At 37.4% G+C, this 15,899-nt stretch overlaps 1 protein-coding gene across 3 annotated transcripts in view; it reads right to left on the reverse strand.

The window, feature by feature from the left end:
* The window catches only part of ATP8A1 (ATPase phospholipid transporting 8A1), a 168,987-nt gene that overhangs the window by 101,709 nt on the left and 51,379 nt on the right, over positions 1-15,899 (reverse strand). For all 3 annotated transcript variants that reach the window (XM_063457911.1, XM_063457912.1, XM_063457910.1), the window contains exons 5-7: positions 6,759-6,857; positions 4,116-4,161; positions 3,209-3,249 (exon numbers count right to left, since the gene is read on the reverse strand). In XM_063457911.1, coding sequence (XP_063313981.1) covers positions 3,209-3,249; positions 4,116-4,161; positions 6,759-6,857 — 186 coding nt within the window. The remainder of the gene's footprint in view (positions 1-3,208; positions 3,250-4,115; positions 4,162-6,758; positions 6,858-15,899) is intronic.

Below are 15,899 nucleotides of genomic sequence, written 5' to 3' on the forward strand. Positions count from 1 at the left end.
GATTTACAGATCATGTCTCTGCAATCTCACTGCTCAATTCGCTGCCATCTAGGCATTCAATCCCTGTTTATGCAGACTCAGCCACACTTCGCTGCGCGTGACTCGCACAACCTTCCTAAACACTTTCTGTGAAGAGAGATCCAATGTTTAAACTTATTTTATTGCACATTCTGCTTAATTGAGAATTTCTTATCTCCAGCTCTGTTAATAACTTGCTAGAACCGGCAGAAGTCTCCTTTGTGTGATTAAAGTTCAATTTACAGAGAAGGAGATAAAACAGATAGAGCAAGAAAATGAAACCATTATGTTTTCATGCAGGCTGTGTCAGTCACATCTAGGGCAGGTGTGGCTAGGGCTGCATAAACAAAAACAGATGTGATGTAACTCCTAAATGTCAGAGAATTGAGCTGTGAGAATGCAGGGGCATGACGTATACACGGATTATAAGTAAAAGTTTATAAGATTATAAGTAAAAGTTGTTTTAGTTTCTATAGTGTCCCTAAGCTGATGCATGTTACTGCGTCAATCTACATGTAACTGGTTTAAATGCAAAAAAAAAAAAAAAAGCTAAATGATTAAATGTGTGCGTCCGAGTATATGTACCAATTCAAAAAAATAACTTGCTCATACAAAAAATATATTTCATTGGGATGGGGACATAATTTTACCACAAGTGCCATAGTGGCATGTAAAAATACTGCTACACTGGAATGTGTTTTTTTAAAGTTGCATTGGCATGCAAATTATCTATAAGTGTTCTTTGGCTTTTGCAACACAGAAGATTAGTTGCCAACAAAATGATATAACCTGTGAAAGAGGAATCTCTGATTAAATGGACTGTTCTCTCTTCAAACAGTCTTACAGAACGTCTAATTAAAGCTTTTTGTTACCAGAAGCTTTTTATTTAATGTAACAACGTAATCTCGTATTTAGCAGGCTTGAAGGCTGCATACAAGAAGTGCTAGAAAAGTATATGCTCTCACAGTACAAAAAATTGTATGCTGGACAGCTAATTTAAATGCATTCCTGCCCATTGCTTTTAGGTGCTGTGCTGAAATTTATTCAGAGAAAATCAAGTGCATTTCTACATGAGATAACAAACATAACTCTGTGCAGTATTCCTTAGGCTACATCTTGAACAAAAGGCAAAGAAAGGTTGCCTAATTTGCAGAAGAAGAACAAGTCTGTTGCAGTAACCAAGCACTCCTCCTCCTGAGAACATATGGGTATAGAGGGAGAATGGATGAGGGTCATGGATTATCAAATTAAACCCTTGTTTAAATGCATAGAAGGTGAGCCACACGTATAAATAAGAGATCCTTAATGTTTATTGGCTCATTGTGACTGCTCGGGTTATATGGATATGCTTAGCAGCTGTTAGCCAATTATCCTTATTTGTTAAGTGCAACTTCCATTAAGCCATTGACGAGGGTGTCAGCCAAACTAGAGCCTGGAGACGAAAGGGTTAAAGAAGACAAACCAAATGCAATGCCAAAAATAGAGGCTCCCATACTCCATTGCAACGAAGATCAATTATTTCCAGTTAGTTGAATAGAGAAGAACACATTAAAGATTTAGAACATGCTGCCATTAACATAACTGCATTACGATCAGCTTTCCATTTCTAATGTGTCTCTTGGCACCTCCATTACAGGAAATCTCATCTGAATCTTCCACTTTTCTTTCTACTGGCTTTAATAATAAAATATAAAAAAACTATGCAATGTTTCATCTCAATTGGCCAAGGCATACCTTCAGGATGAACAGAGAGGTTGGCCAACAAATCCCTTTCCAGTTGTGGCTTCAAAGCCTTATGGGAGTTGCAGTTCCACAACAGCTGTACTGTCTATTGTTGTCTGCACATGGTTTACAATATGAATGGTTTTTCCACTCAGGTTGGCAAATATTCAGGAACATTACAAAGCAAAATATTTCCAAACAGTTTGCTTTACGATGTTCTCTAAATAAAGCAGGAGAACTGTTGATGATCCGGTTTGTTAAATAAACTGTTTACATAGACAAATGTTTTTAATTTTAATTTATAAAACTACCATTGATGCAAGTAGTCTAATGGTGTTGCTTGGGGCGGGGCTGTAGATCTGCTTAATGTTTATAATAAAGACTCAATAGGTCAGTCTTTAAAATAATCAGAATAGGCATCCAGACCGCATCATCTCAATGAAGTAGTCTGGATGCATTTTACTGTCCTATTTGTCCTGCAATGTAAAAACATTGCCATTTTGTAGATATGGCAATGTTTTCATTTCAGAACTAAACACACCACCGGCGGCTGTTTTACGGGCAGCCATTAGAGAGTGCTTCTGCTGGTACAATGGAGTTTGACTCGGTTATGTGATATTCAACTTTGATCTTCATCAAATGCATATAGGGAGCTTGTAGGCATTGTATGACCACTGTGCTTGCCGCGTCCTTGTCCTCAATGCTTCTCTATGAGAAGTATTGGATTGGATGGAAAGACGAATAGGAGACAACCTGCAGAACATGGCAACTGGAGGCAAAATGGTTTCAATTTGACCTATGGGGTCCCTGAATCTAAAATTATGAATAGAACACTATTGCGTCAGTAATAAAAATGTTTTACCGTTTGTCATGTTGATGGTTTATAGACATAGGCTATTAAATTAGCTAAAACCTACTCATATAAGATGCCTCCAGGGTTAAAGCAATACTATAGTGTTAGGTATGGAGATGCTGACCTAAGGTGTTGCATACAGTGCAGCACTGACATAGGAAGCACCTCTAGTGGCCACCTTAGTGACTGCCAATAGAGGTGTCACAAGGTAGCTATGAAAAGGCAGGTTTTAATTGCTCAGCCTGCTGGGACATTGTATAAACAGAACCATTACTTTAATAGTGGTTCTGGTGACTACAATTTCCCTTTTGGCCAAACTATGGATTTCCACTGCTGTAACATAATACTAAAATACATTGGCTTAGGCTATAAAAATCATTTACCTATCAATCATAATATAACAAATTGAGTACGAACAAAACTGGCTAAATCAATTTATTAAAACAATTAGAGAAAAATGAGACGGCTGCTCGTTTTTTTAAAACTCTGCTCATTGTGATAACCATAATTTCAAGGGTTACAAAAAAAATAAAAAATAAATGTAGGAAAGGTTAGTATATGTATATAGTCATATTAATTTATATTTGTAACAAGAAAATGAACTAGATATCCTACCTTTTCCCAGTGTACTATTTCCCATGCACCATTTCTTAGCACTGAAAGAAGCAAAGACATTGAGCAGTGATAACATGTCAAACTATTTTATCAGATAATTAGAAATGGTGAATTATGGGAAAAGATCACCAAACTGAACCTATATGCAAATGTGAGAAATTTCTCTCAGCTATTTTGGAATAAGTATTGCGATTTCAGTTTTGAATCCATCACAATTTACTGCTTAGCAAATAAACCCCAAATGCAAAGCACAGCCTTATGAGAGCAAATGCAACTTGTGACATACAAAGTTATACAGATAATTCAATTATGTTAGGACTATAGAAGGATATGTGTTAATCCAAGGAATACTTGGAAAATGCTCATCCGTTTATTTAACAGGTTTATATTTGACCTGACACAAAATCAAACAGGTTGTTTTGGCAGATGTTAATCCAAAAATGTTTTATTAAAGTAAATACATTTCAACAGGAAAAATCTAAGCAAAGCAAGAATATATTTGACTGGTGTCCATTTTATAGGACAAGCATTTCCTGCAAATAAATTACTGTTAAGCTTCAGCTTCGACAAACAAGAAAACAGACCTAGGGCATCTGACCAATGCTAGCTAGTAAACATCTGATACAGGTATAAAATTAGAACAGATCCAGAGTCTTCCCTAGATCTAATAGCATGGCACCAAACAGGCACGTTGTTTGAAATTATACAGCAAATTACAAATGTTTCATGCAAGGTTCCATAACACAGAGTCTTTGCAATAGATGTCCTTGCTACAGAAAGCCAGCACATTCCTTTCTTAAAACATGCCTACACGTTCCAGTGATACCAAGAAATCTGTAGCACTTAACACGTGCGAACAATCAAATGCAGGGGGAAAAAAAGGCAAAATAAACACTAGATAACATACCGTGTGTGTTCTTCTTGTTCACCTGAGTGTCTGCTTTATGCCGTTTCTGGAAAGAAGGACACGTTAATTTAGTATTCTGTGATAGTCTTAAATACTACATAAAAAAAAATATATATATTAAATTCAAATATGTTTTAAGTTTTAAATATCTCAATGTACTGTTCTTGGATTCTTTTTATTTGATTCACAAATTGGCAGACTCATGGAATGTAGTAACCAAGGATGCACAAACAACCCTGCAATAGAATACAGTCTCCAGCACGCACTACTAAGCAGGTACCTACTATTATGCTCAACAATTTTCAAGTAGAAATAAAGGAAAGACCAGAAGGGACTTAGAGAGATATCAGGCAGCTTTGGATTTTAGCTGACATCACTAGAAAAGTATCACCTTCATGTGCTTTGATGTTTAAAATCACATGCAGAGGTAATATCTATTTTTTTTTTGCATTATCTGTATTTGTGTAAAACGACATCAAATGTATGGTAGACCCACAGTAACGTGTCTCTTTGGTTTCATGTAATATGTCAAGAAAAAAAATAAAAATGTTATTTCAGTTTATCCTTCCTTCCTTCCTTCTGATCCTACACCCTATCCCCCAAAACCAATAAGGGAGAGATATTTGTCCCCCTATAGTAATAGCAAGGGTTCAGAACTACTAAGGGGATCAGTTAGAGGGTGTCTGCATAAAGATACTATGGCTTGTGCAGTTCCGGATATCTCAGATGTCCGCAAGAATTAGAGGCACACAACTGAATCCTGCAGAGCCCTAAGGATGAGGACAATAATATAGGGTTCAAATCTACAATGATGGCAACATGAGATGGGGGATGGAAGGCACTGCAGAATCATGCAATACCAGGAAAACAGGTTTGTTTTCCCGGCACTGGAGAGTCCCTTTAATGGGTGCTTTACTTTATAAAAAAAAAATATATATATATAATAATAATAATAATAATAATAAACAAGAAAACAGCCACATCAGTCAAGCCAATGTACATAATTATTTTATAGCAATTCTACACAGAGAAGTTAAACAATTCTAGGGCAAAATTCTAAAAATGAAGCAATGAGCAGGAGCTTTGGTTTCCATGTGGACTGCGCAGGTATAAAACTGTCCAAGAAGCAATCATTAAGTATGAGCAATATTTTGTCCACAAATGGGAATGTTTTCTCCCTAAACTCTAATGCAAAAGTTCAGATGTGTCCGTTAAAGCTTCTAAAAGCAGCAGTTGACAAATAAATAAGATAAAGACAAACACATGCTAATAGGCAGGTTCCATATAATTCAGCATATTAAAGGAAACCATTAGTTGTGTACACTTGTGGTATAACATAACACTGGAATAATGAGTCATTAAAATCTGTGACTTTGCTTTATCCTATACTGCAATGAATCTCTTCATGTTAAAATGTATAAAAATATAAACCATGTTTTTTGGTCTATCTCCAACTTTGATGTTACAAAGACACACAGAAATGGCCATTAACACAAAAAGGGAATATATAAGGGTAATCCAGTAATCAGTGACAGAAAGTAACCACAACAAAGAACAAAAGAGCAGTCTGGACATTGTCATTTACTAATCACACATTCTCATCTAGACTTCCACCACTATCTATGATCAATGATAACAGCACAAACCTCTTGAAAAAAATCCTCACACTATCACATTAATTACCTTGACTTTCAATTAACTCAATCCTTATTAATTTGTTTTAGATTCCAGGATAGATGATCAGCTATTTCGTCCATAAAGGCAGCCATGTAGAATTAGAAAGTACCAAAGTACAATTACCATACGTGGAGACTGTCCTCTTCCACTGCCTCTACATTAACACTATTATCGAAAGCAATGGTGGGCAGAACAATGCTTCAGTTAAGACATGGCATTTCTACAGGTTTTCACACAGGGCAAGAAAAACATGTATACTTGCCGCTACCAGAAACATAGCCCCTCCCACTCGTGACATCAGCGTTTTACTGCAATGGCGGCTTCCGCATAAGGGGAACGTACTTTGGAATAATAGTCTCTTTGAGTACAAAAGTAGGCAGTCAGAGGCTTAGTCAGTCATTTTCACATTGTGTGCTAATCCACAAATGTAAATGTGTTTTTATATATGAAATTAAAGTTGTCTAGGGGGACAGTTACAAAGTAGCCAATAGATTGTGTTAGCAGAATTTTCAAACGGTGACATATTTCGGGAAAATTCATTAGTCAGTCAGTAGCTTTAAATTATAGAAATAAAAAAAGAGCTGGATTGTCTCTAAAGTGTGAAAATAGCATCTGACAAGAACATTCCCTAAAGCATTGGACTACCTGACACAGATGACAGTGATCATTGTCCTTTAATACATCAGCAATTCAATTTTAAAAGCCATTGTGTGAGGCCTACTGGGATTGTTTAGCCCTGCAGCCTTTGTGAGCACTTAAAACACATTAAGGGGGAAAAATGGTTTCAGGCTTCTACTAACATGACAAGTTTTAAAGATTCCGCAGTTCTGCAGTTATAATTTTTTTTTTTTTTTTAAATCATATGTTATATCAGAAAAGGCCTTTATAAAGCCAGCATAAAAGCATGGCAGTCTCAATTGTTATAAGGCTGGATAAAATTCTAACATTAACAGGCAATATACTTACAAAATCTTCTATTATTTCTTTGATAGCTGCGACAGCCAAAATGAACAAGAGAGGGACCAGTGTTGTATATCGGCCAGTTGGTGATACATCGGGAATTTGCTGCAGAATAAAAAATAAATAAATAAATAAATGAATAAAATAAAAAAAAAATAGTAAAGAAAACTTAAGTCTCACCAATTAATCAACACAAAGACGTAAAATCCAGAAAAATGAGAGCACGGACTCAGAATTTCCACTTCTTACTCTTCTCGTGGTAATTGAGAATGTATCTTGCTTTTTTAGCGGTTTGGGTTATTAAACACATGTTACAAATGCAATGGCTATAATTCAACTGCACGTCTTCTCTTTAGACACTTTATGTTTATTAGAATGAAACTGTAAAGCCTGACAACCAGTGATTTTTATATAGCAGAGGTCAGCATATTGACCCACTGAGGACTCTAACCAATAAATTGCCTACATGCTAAATGCAACAGCTGGGCATTAGATTGGCTTAAGGCACAGCTTGTTCAGGCCAGACACAGAAATGGCTGAATGCACAGTGAACTCCATACTACACTAAAGGAATAGGTCTCCAGTGTCAAAACAAATTGAGGACTAGGAAAAAAATAATAATAATGGCTAAATGACACTAGGTAATGGACCTTGACATGCATTGTCTTTATTCTCAAATATGATGGCATGCCTGCAACACAGATGGTTTGGTAACAGCAGGATGAATTGTTTAAAAACAGCATGATTTTAATAGAAATTTCTATCTGAAGACAGCGTTTCTATAGCAGCGATATAGCCCAAATGTCCGAAACCACTGCAGCTAGATTACTTACCTAGCACATTCAAGGCATTTGGAAAGAAGTAAATATTCTGTAGCATGGTTAATAATGCACATCAGATTGCAGTTCTATTTATACAGTCACAGAGTAGGATAGATTTAGTATTTGTTTTAGCAGCACTTTCTACATTTTAGAACACTGTAACGTAATAAATTCAGGCTGATGGGACTCTTCCTCCCAGTTTTATATCTTACTTTCTTCCTCAAGTACAGGATTCACTGCTGTATATCTAGATCTCGCATCTGTCTATTACTCCCTTATATCAGGTAAAGTACATAGAAATCAAACCATGTAGAAGACCTATTGCCTACAGAGAACTGGACAAACTAGACGGGCCGAATGGTTCTTATCTGCCGACACATTTATTAAAATCATATAAACCATTTGCACTTTATTTTTAGGAACATGGAAAAATAACTTGCTTTTGAAAAAGAAGCAGGGTTTGCGATGCAAATTGTAATTCAACTGCAGTAGAGACAAACTGGTCACTATGAAAGCACACTAATGTATAGCTTGGACATTTTGCCAATCTCACAATGCGGTTAATCTGTATGCTATAGGGCAGGCTACAGCATGACGATACAACCCATGGCACCTGTCTTAACGTATACATCTGACTGTTGTAATGGGCATTTAGAATATTTTTTTTCCCCCTTTTATTTTCTACTTTTTATTCCAGTATTATACTAACAAAGTTTTTTTTTTTTTTTTTTAAGGAAGCAAATTATTCATTACTCAAGAAGTGCAAGAAGAGCATTTCCTTCAACAAATATTTAAACTATGAAAAGTGTTCATTCGGTTTCAGGAGCCCATATGAAGTAGTTTATACTAAAACCTCAAGTAAAAACGATGACGTAACAGAAGATTCAGCAGCTGGACAGCTCCCAACAGCAGCGGAAAGCTTTTTGTTTCAAAAGAAAGTATTCATCTATAAAAAAAAGTTAACTGTGCATGAGTGAACATGAGTAAAGCACTACGCGATTGCTTATAAAGTAACTATTCCAGCACCACATGCTTAAACTTAGTCATTGTAATTTTTATTTAATTTCATATAAAAAGGTAAATTTGCTCTTCCCTGTCCATCCATTCAAAAGTCAAAGTTAACCACTGTGTTGAGAACAGACGCAAATTCACAACTCAGACTTAGGCATCCGTTGAAAAGAAAAAGAGCCTGCAGCCCCCCTTATTTTTAATCTATATGAATGGATGTCTTAGCACAGGGCACTCAAGCTAGTATTGCTGTTGAGGAAGGACAATTTCACTTCATATTGCATAAGAGTACCTTCCATATTAGTGGATTTGAAGAGAGGGCAGGCAATGGATGCTGGGAAAACCCAATTTACTCAAACACACAGCTTGATAGCACCAAAACCAGTACAAGCAGCTGTAATGGCTCTTGTATTAAGTATTGGAGGCAATTAAGCTTTATAGAGGCAGCTAACTTCGTAGCTTACATAAACAGTTAACAGCAACACCAGATTTTTCTAACAGTGTAGACAAAACGTCCAAAGCTCTAATGACAACTTGCAGGTCACTGAGCAATGGTGTACGTTTGCACGGTCTTAGATGTCTTGTGGCAACCTTGCGGTTTCGAAACCTCTGAGATAGCATATACAGGAGGATGATATTTACCAGAACTGCAAATTCTGATCCTACTGCACTGACAACAGAACGTGCAGAAACCCGATACAACACTATCTGATGATTTGGAGAGGCTGCTCTTAAAAACACTGAAGCATGCAAAGCTACATTTTCATTTAAAAGAGTGGAGGGACTTTCAAAGGTAATGTTTAATGTCAAGCTGAACTTCAAAAGAAAACAACAAATATATTTACAGCTACCACAGAATATACTGTTATAGTTATTATGATAACCTATTCATCAAGACGCACACTGTGCTTTCATTTCATGAATATTTTATCTTCTCCCTGGAAAACCAGTGTTTTTCTAACTCATCCTGATGTGTGAGCAAAATAAAAGCAGATTTTAGTACTGACTGGCCCAAGTAGAATGGTCCCATCATGGTGCCATGACTGCAGCTTTGCAGAGACGGCACTGTACTTTATTGGGTCAGGAGCACTATTGGGCCCTTCTTATGTAACATCGGAATACACATTTTAAAACATTAAAATAGAAACATGAAGCATTCAGACCACGCAATCCCAATGAAATGGTCTGGGTGCAGTACACGTACAATCTGAACCATTTTCTAGGAACAGCACGGTTTTCATTGCAGGGTTAACCTCTTAAGGACATAGGTAATTGGCAAAGTTCTAAACCAAAACTAAACCTACAATTTGCTCCACTGTAATTTAAAGGCTGCTATTTAAGTGCGCCATACACAGATTTTTTTTTTTATATATCCTAAATGTATACCTAATACAACATTAAGTATGAATAACATGTTAGAAATGGGGAAGGGTTAAAAATGGAGAAAAATGCATCTTTTTTGAATGACTTTTTACATAAAGTGCAACTAAAGTAGAAACTCTAAATAGATCAATGTATCAGTCCATTCAGTTCATTTTTAGAAGTCAACACTAACTTTATATGCCACCCACCCAAAAGGCTACACCAACGATAACCATATACCTACCCTAACCCTACGCTATCCATAAAACACTAACCCCCAATACAGCATTAAACCATACCTTACTATAACCCTAAAATGAGTACCGATATCAGCAGATATGTTCCCTAGTTAAAAACAGAAGCGCTTTGTATGGGACTGCCATCTGACTTTTCCCAGTATTAAAGGGAGACATCCATAGAATACTGATATCAAGCACGCTTCTGCAGCCAGTTACACTGTCATTAGTACTGGAAAGCTGGCAAAGCCCAACATTTATCACAGTTGGCTTGGGGGCATGCACGGAACACAGTCATAGTCTTTACAAACCCTGGGGGTCTGCCTTTAGCTGCTAAAATGCAAGAAACACCGTGCCTGGATGAATGGACGTGTACTCAATTTAAATGGTCTTGTTCTCACAGAGGTGATCCCCAGGTATCAGCTGGTATCTCAGTTTTCCTGATACAAGCAGGGATTTTAAACCTGATCACACCACATTCTAGCAATGGCCATTTAACCCCTTAAGGACCAAACTTCTGGAATAAAAGGGAATCATGACATGTCACACATGGCATGTGTCCTTAAGGGGTTAAATGCCTATTTAAAAGGCACTTTGAGCGCTGCACACAGTTCATCCTGTCAATCTGGGGCCACGAAATATGGCTCCAGCTGACACAGAGGATTGATCCTTGAGACATCCAGGTGTGAGCATAGATGTAACCCTGCTCACAACAAAATGTTAGGATGTTCCAGTCAGGATACTAGTTGATCCAGCACGCAGAATTGTATCACACCTTAAGACTAAGGATAACATCTAACCGGACCTTAGAATGGCTGGACTTAACGTACCCGAGAATAGTCAAAACACTTGTTAAGGTTAGGGACAGAGAATGAGATGCATCGAAGAGGAAAGCCAGAAGTCAAGGATACCAGAAATCAGCCAAAGTCAAATACCAGAAAAAACACGATAAGAAACACACACTCTGATAACCAGCTAGTGGAAACCATGACAGGGCACTGGCAACAAGGCAATTTGGGTTTAAATAACCCTAGGCTGTAATTGGCTGTCTCCGACCTCTGACCCCAAAACGTGCGTGCACGTCCAGGACAGCACAGTGGCGCCATCATTAATGTGGGAAAGGTAAGTTTATGATAAAATCCTGAACCGCAGCGGCCGGCGTTCCTAAGAACGTTGTACCTGCTGGTGACCGGAACGGAGGGAGACCAGGAAGCTGCCCGCCGCAACCAAGGTAAGTTTGAAACCTGTCGGTGTGGCTGTCTAGTTTATGTGCAGTCACGTTGAAAGAAGAACCGAGAAAGTTACATGTCATCCTAACAGCGTTATGGTTAGCTATGGACGATGGCATAAAACGTCCTACCATTTGGGTTAAACACAAACCTTCGATAGGCACTGAATGGTGATTTGCATCACATGTATATTAGCCTACCAAAGCTTCCCTGTGGGGAAGCACTGAATTGGCTGAGACCATCAAACACCCCAGGGAGGTGGGGTGGCAGCATAGCGACCGGCAGACACCTAGTTAGTTTTCCTAACACTATAGTGTTCGATTAACTTTTGGTTTCCTCCTTCACTATTCGCCTATTCTTCCTAGCAATAAGGGTCAGACCTCTAGGGATATAACTAGATATAACTAGATAGTTTTAGACTGACAGAATGCACATATAACATTCTAATGGATCCCCAGCACAGGCTTAAACTGACACCCTATACAACCACTACAGTCCAGAGTCCCCCCAGGCACTGTTTACTAATGATCTGTCAAACCATCTATTATCTTGTCATGTTGGATACGGTCATCATTGGCCGAGTGTTTCATCTGACACCTGACAATGAAAACCTAGTATTATTTATAAAGCGCCAACAATTTCTGCAGCGCTGAACAATAGTTGAGAGATGGTATAATAATGCAGGAGTTTCAGCACATCTTACATAGGGAGAACTGAGGGCGCTGACACTGCAAGGTAAGTGTCAAACCATTCATAAATGGCATGACAGATTATAAGCTTAGGCACCTAGGGACTAATTTCTCACTAACTACAGGGCACTGTAGTAGTCTTGGTGCCTAAAATGTGATATAAAAATACAATAAAAATATGTATTGTTTATTCTATGAATGCATACATAAAAAAGTAAATATCCCTTCTCAGTCCACGAGGGCAATCAAATTACATCTAGGCTCATCTACCTTGTTATAGGGTCCACACCTCCAATATTGAGAGGTACGCCTATACTTCAAGACTATGCACAATTTGAACGACTAAATAATAGATCATATGATAGATCAAAGCTACACATGAATCTGTACTGTGATGTTGAACCCAGTCACTTGTGTCAAAGAACAGCCCCCCCACACGTCACTCCAAAAGGAGCCGTATAACTGACTCACATACCCCAAAGCCCAATCCACCCTGGACTCTTTTGGGCAGATGCAGTACTAGCGGCCTTTCCCCAATTCTGCATGAATCTGAGTGCTTTTTTGTCAACTTGGGTGCTCAGATCAGAGTTATTCGGGCATGTATAATATGTGGGATTCTTGTGGGTTTTTGTAATGTTTCTGGGGATATTTTGAGTTGTAACCCTTGTGTCTGGGAGATAATTTAGCAACAGTTTACACAATTATCTCTGAAACAAAGAGGCACCAGGGCGGGATCACTGTACTATTGAATAGAGACCCCGTGCATACATCACTGTTTTGGTGACAAAATCAGATCTTCTCCCAGCATGAAGTCTCGACTAATGCATGGAGGGGAAAGGCTATAACAATGCTATACTCTACAGCTATACTGTGAGCTATAATCACTGGATACTGCGCTGAATGGGATACTTCAAAGGGGAAAGGAGAGCCTTGGCGGTGACACACTGGTCCTTTAACGAGTGGTCCGCCACATGTACTATTGCTTTCTACATTAAGAATATTAGATCAAATATTTATTAAACAGTTTCAAATAGATCAAATTTCCAATTAACAACCACAAAATATATATACAAACCATTGCATAACTCATTTTAATTACACACACACTTTCCCAAGTAAATCTATAAGAATGTAAGACCGCTGTGTTGTTATTGGCAAATGCAAATATTACAAGTTTTAGAATGAAATGCTGTATTTCTTAAACTGTGTACTTTGTCTTTAAGAGATATTGCAAACTGACAAGGTGTTAGAAATGGAACTTATTGTTTTTCATAGACGTTTCTTTAAAGGAACACTATAGTCACCTAAATTACTTTAGCAAAATAAAGCAGTTTTAGTGTATAGATGATTCCCCTGCAATTTCACTCCTCAGTTCACTGTCATTTAAGATTTAAAATCACGTTGTCTCTGTTTATGCAGCCCTAGCCACACCTCCCCTGGCTATGATTGACAGAGCCTGCATGAAAATAAAAAACTGGTTTCACTTTCAAACAGATGTAATTTACCTTAAATAATTGTGTCTCAATCTCTAAATTGAACTAAATAATCACATACAGGAGGCTCTTGCAGGGTCTAGCAAGCTATTAACATAGCAAGGGATAAGAAATTCTTAATTAAACAGAACTTGCAATAAAGAAAGCCTAAATAGGGCTCTCTTTACAGGAAGTGTTTATGGAAGGCTGTGCAAGTCACATGCAGGGAGGTGTGACTAGGGTTCATAAACAAAAGGGATTTAACTCCTAAATGGCAGAGGATTGAGCAGTGAGGCTGCAGGGGCATGTTCTACACAGCAAAACTGCTTAATTAAGCTAAAGTTGTTCAGGTGACTATAGTGTCCCTTTAAGCAATAACCTCAGTGCATAATATGTTTGCACCATTTTGTCCCAGACGAATAACAATAATGCATAAACAAGCATCAAGGCTATGCTACGACTCTTTCAGTACACAATATACTGTGGTAACCTTAGTAGATAAAGATGTTCAGACTTTAAGATTCCATCTTTACCGAAGTCAGGAAAATTTCCATAACGTATACACCCTTTAGGTATGGCCAAGTTAAGGGAGGTCCTAAAATGAATAAAGTAAAAGAAGTGTTACTTTTTCATATATGAACTACGGTAACCCTAAAATGGAGACACCTAAGGTGTACTTTTAAATGTTAAGGAACAGAGGCGAGACTTGGAGACAGACGCTGCTCCACCTTAAAATGACAGAGAGGCTGACATGATGACATGTTCAGAAGGGTATGTAAACCTATTAATGAGATTTGCAAGCATTTAGTTTAATCTTATAAACTCTGCTACAATGGATTTTATATGTCTATATTTATATAATAAATATCTAAAAGACAAAACTTTATTGCTTCCAAGACAATCCTTAGTTTACATTGTATTCTCAATTATTTTTATGTGTTAAATAGAGGATCTCTTACACGAACTATATAAAATTATGGTTAGCCCTACTAAGTTCTAGGCTTTAAGACGTAATAGTAGTAAATAGGGGAACCAGCCGCGGTTACAGTGTAAACCAGAAAAATACATTTATATGGGCATTTGATATCTCAAATAATCTCAGCTGTACATTCCAATTCTAGTGATCTGACATTTTACACTGGCTGTTATGAAATGTATCAAGCTGGTGCAGAACCTATCACTATCTGTCAAACAATGGAAAGGTTGGACATTTAACACTAGTGTTCTTGTATGAGCTGACAGTGTAATTACTGCCATAACCCCTGCAGCAACTGCCATGCATAAAATGAATGTGAATTCCTTTGGCAATATAGATTACTGATAACATCGCGTGTTATGTTGTGCTAAATTTAAACTACCCTAAATAAATGTAACCTCTCACATAGTAAACAAGTTTTCATAAATTACAATACATAAATATAAATATATCAAATGACAACCACCTACAAAGTGATAACAGTTATGTTTTCACACACCCTGTAAGTATTTCTGAAGCATTTACAAGTACAAAAAGTTCAGAGGCAATGTAGAGCGCAATGTAGCTTACAGGGCACACAAACTGACAGTCAGATGCACACATATGTGTGAACATATAGACACCAGCGTGTAAACAACATTTACTGTCTGGTACAAGCCATATTTGCATAGGTTTTTTTTTTTATTTATGCAGGATATACATAATTTATTAGAGTTTTACTTGCAGCCTAGGATGCCCCTTTAAAAACATACATGGTCATTATAATAATCGTCTTATGCTCAAGTCACTTAAAATACATTTAAATTAAAACAAATTACTTTTGAAAATGATTTTTTTTAAAGAAATACCTTTCGATTTATTTCTTAATCTGTAACATTCTGTGGCTCTGTACAACGGGAAAATCAGGTGTAACACAAAGGATCAAGAATAGGTGGGGGTGGATGATTAAATAAAAGGTAAAGGTAAAATTTCAACAGTGTACAGAGTGTACAAATTGCATGTTGTTCCAAAGGAATTTGCACATAAATATTGTATGACAAAATGCAAAATGGTAGTTGAAGAATGTGCAGAGTTTAGAAGCATACTCCAGGTACCATCACCACTTCAATAATTTGAAATGGTATGTGCAGTGTTTTGCTATTTTGCTATTAACCCAATATCCTGATTAAGTGGCTAATGTCAATTTAGTGCAACTTTCCATGCACATAATTGCAGTTGTATCCCAGCGGAGTCAGCCGACTCTCTCAGCCAATGAATGCATGGCTGCATCAGCAGCTGACTTCTGCAGAAGATTTTGTAAATCCAGCTTCAGAGCAAAATAGGAGACTTGTGAGACCCAGGTGTAATGGCAAAG

The sequence above is a fragment of the Pelobates fuscus genome, chromosome 6 (assembly GCF_036172605.1).
Source record: "Pelobates fuscus isolate aPelFus1 chromosome 6, aPelFus1.pri, whole genome shotgun sequence".
Taxonomy (NCBI): Eukaryota; Metazoa; Chordata; class Amphibia; order Anura; family Pelobatidae; genus Pelobates; species Pelobates fuscus.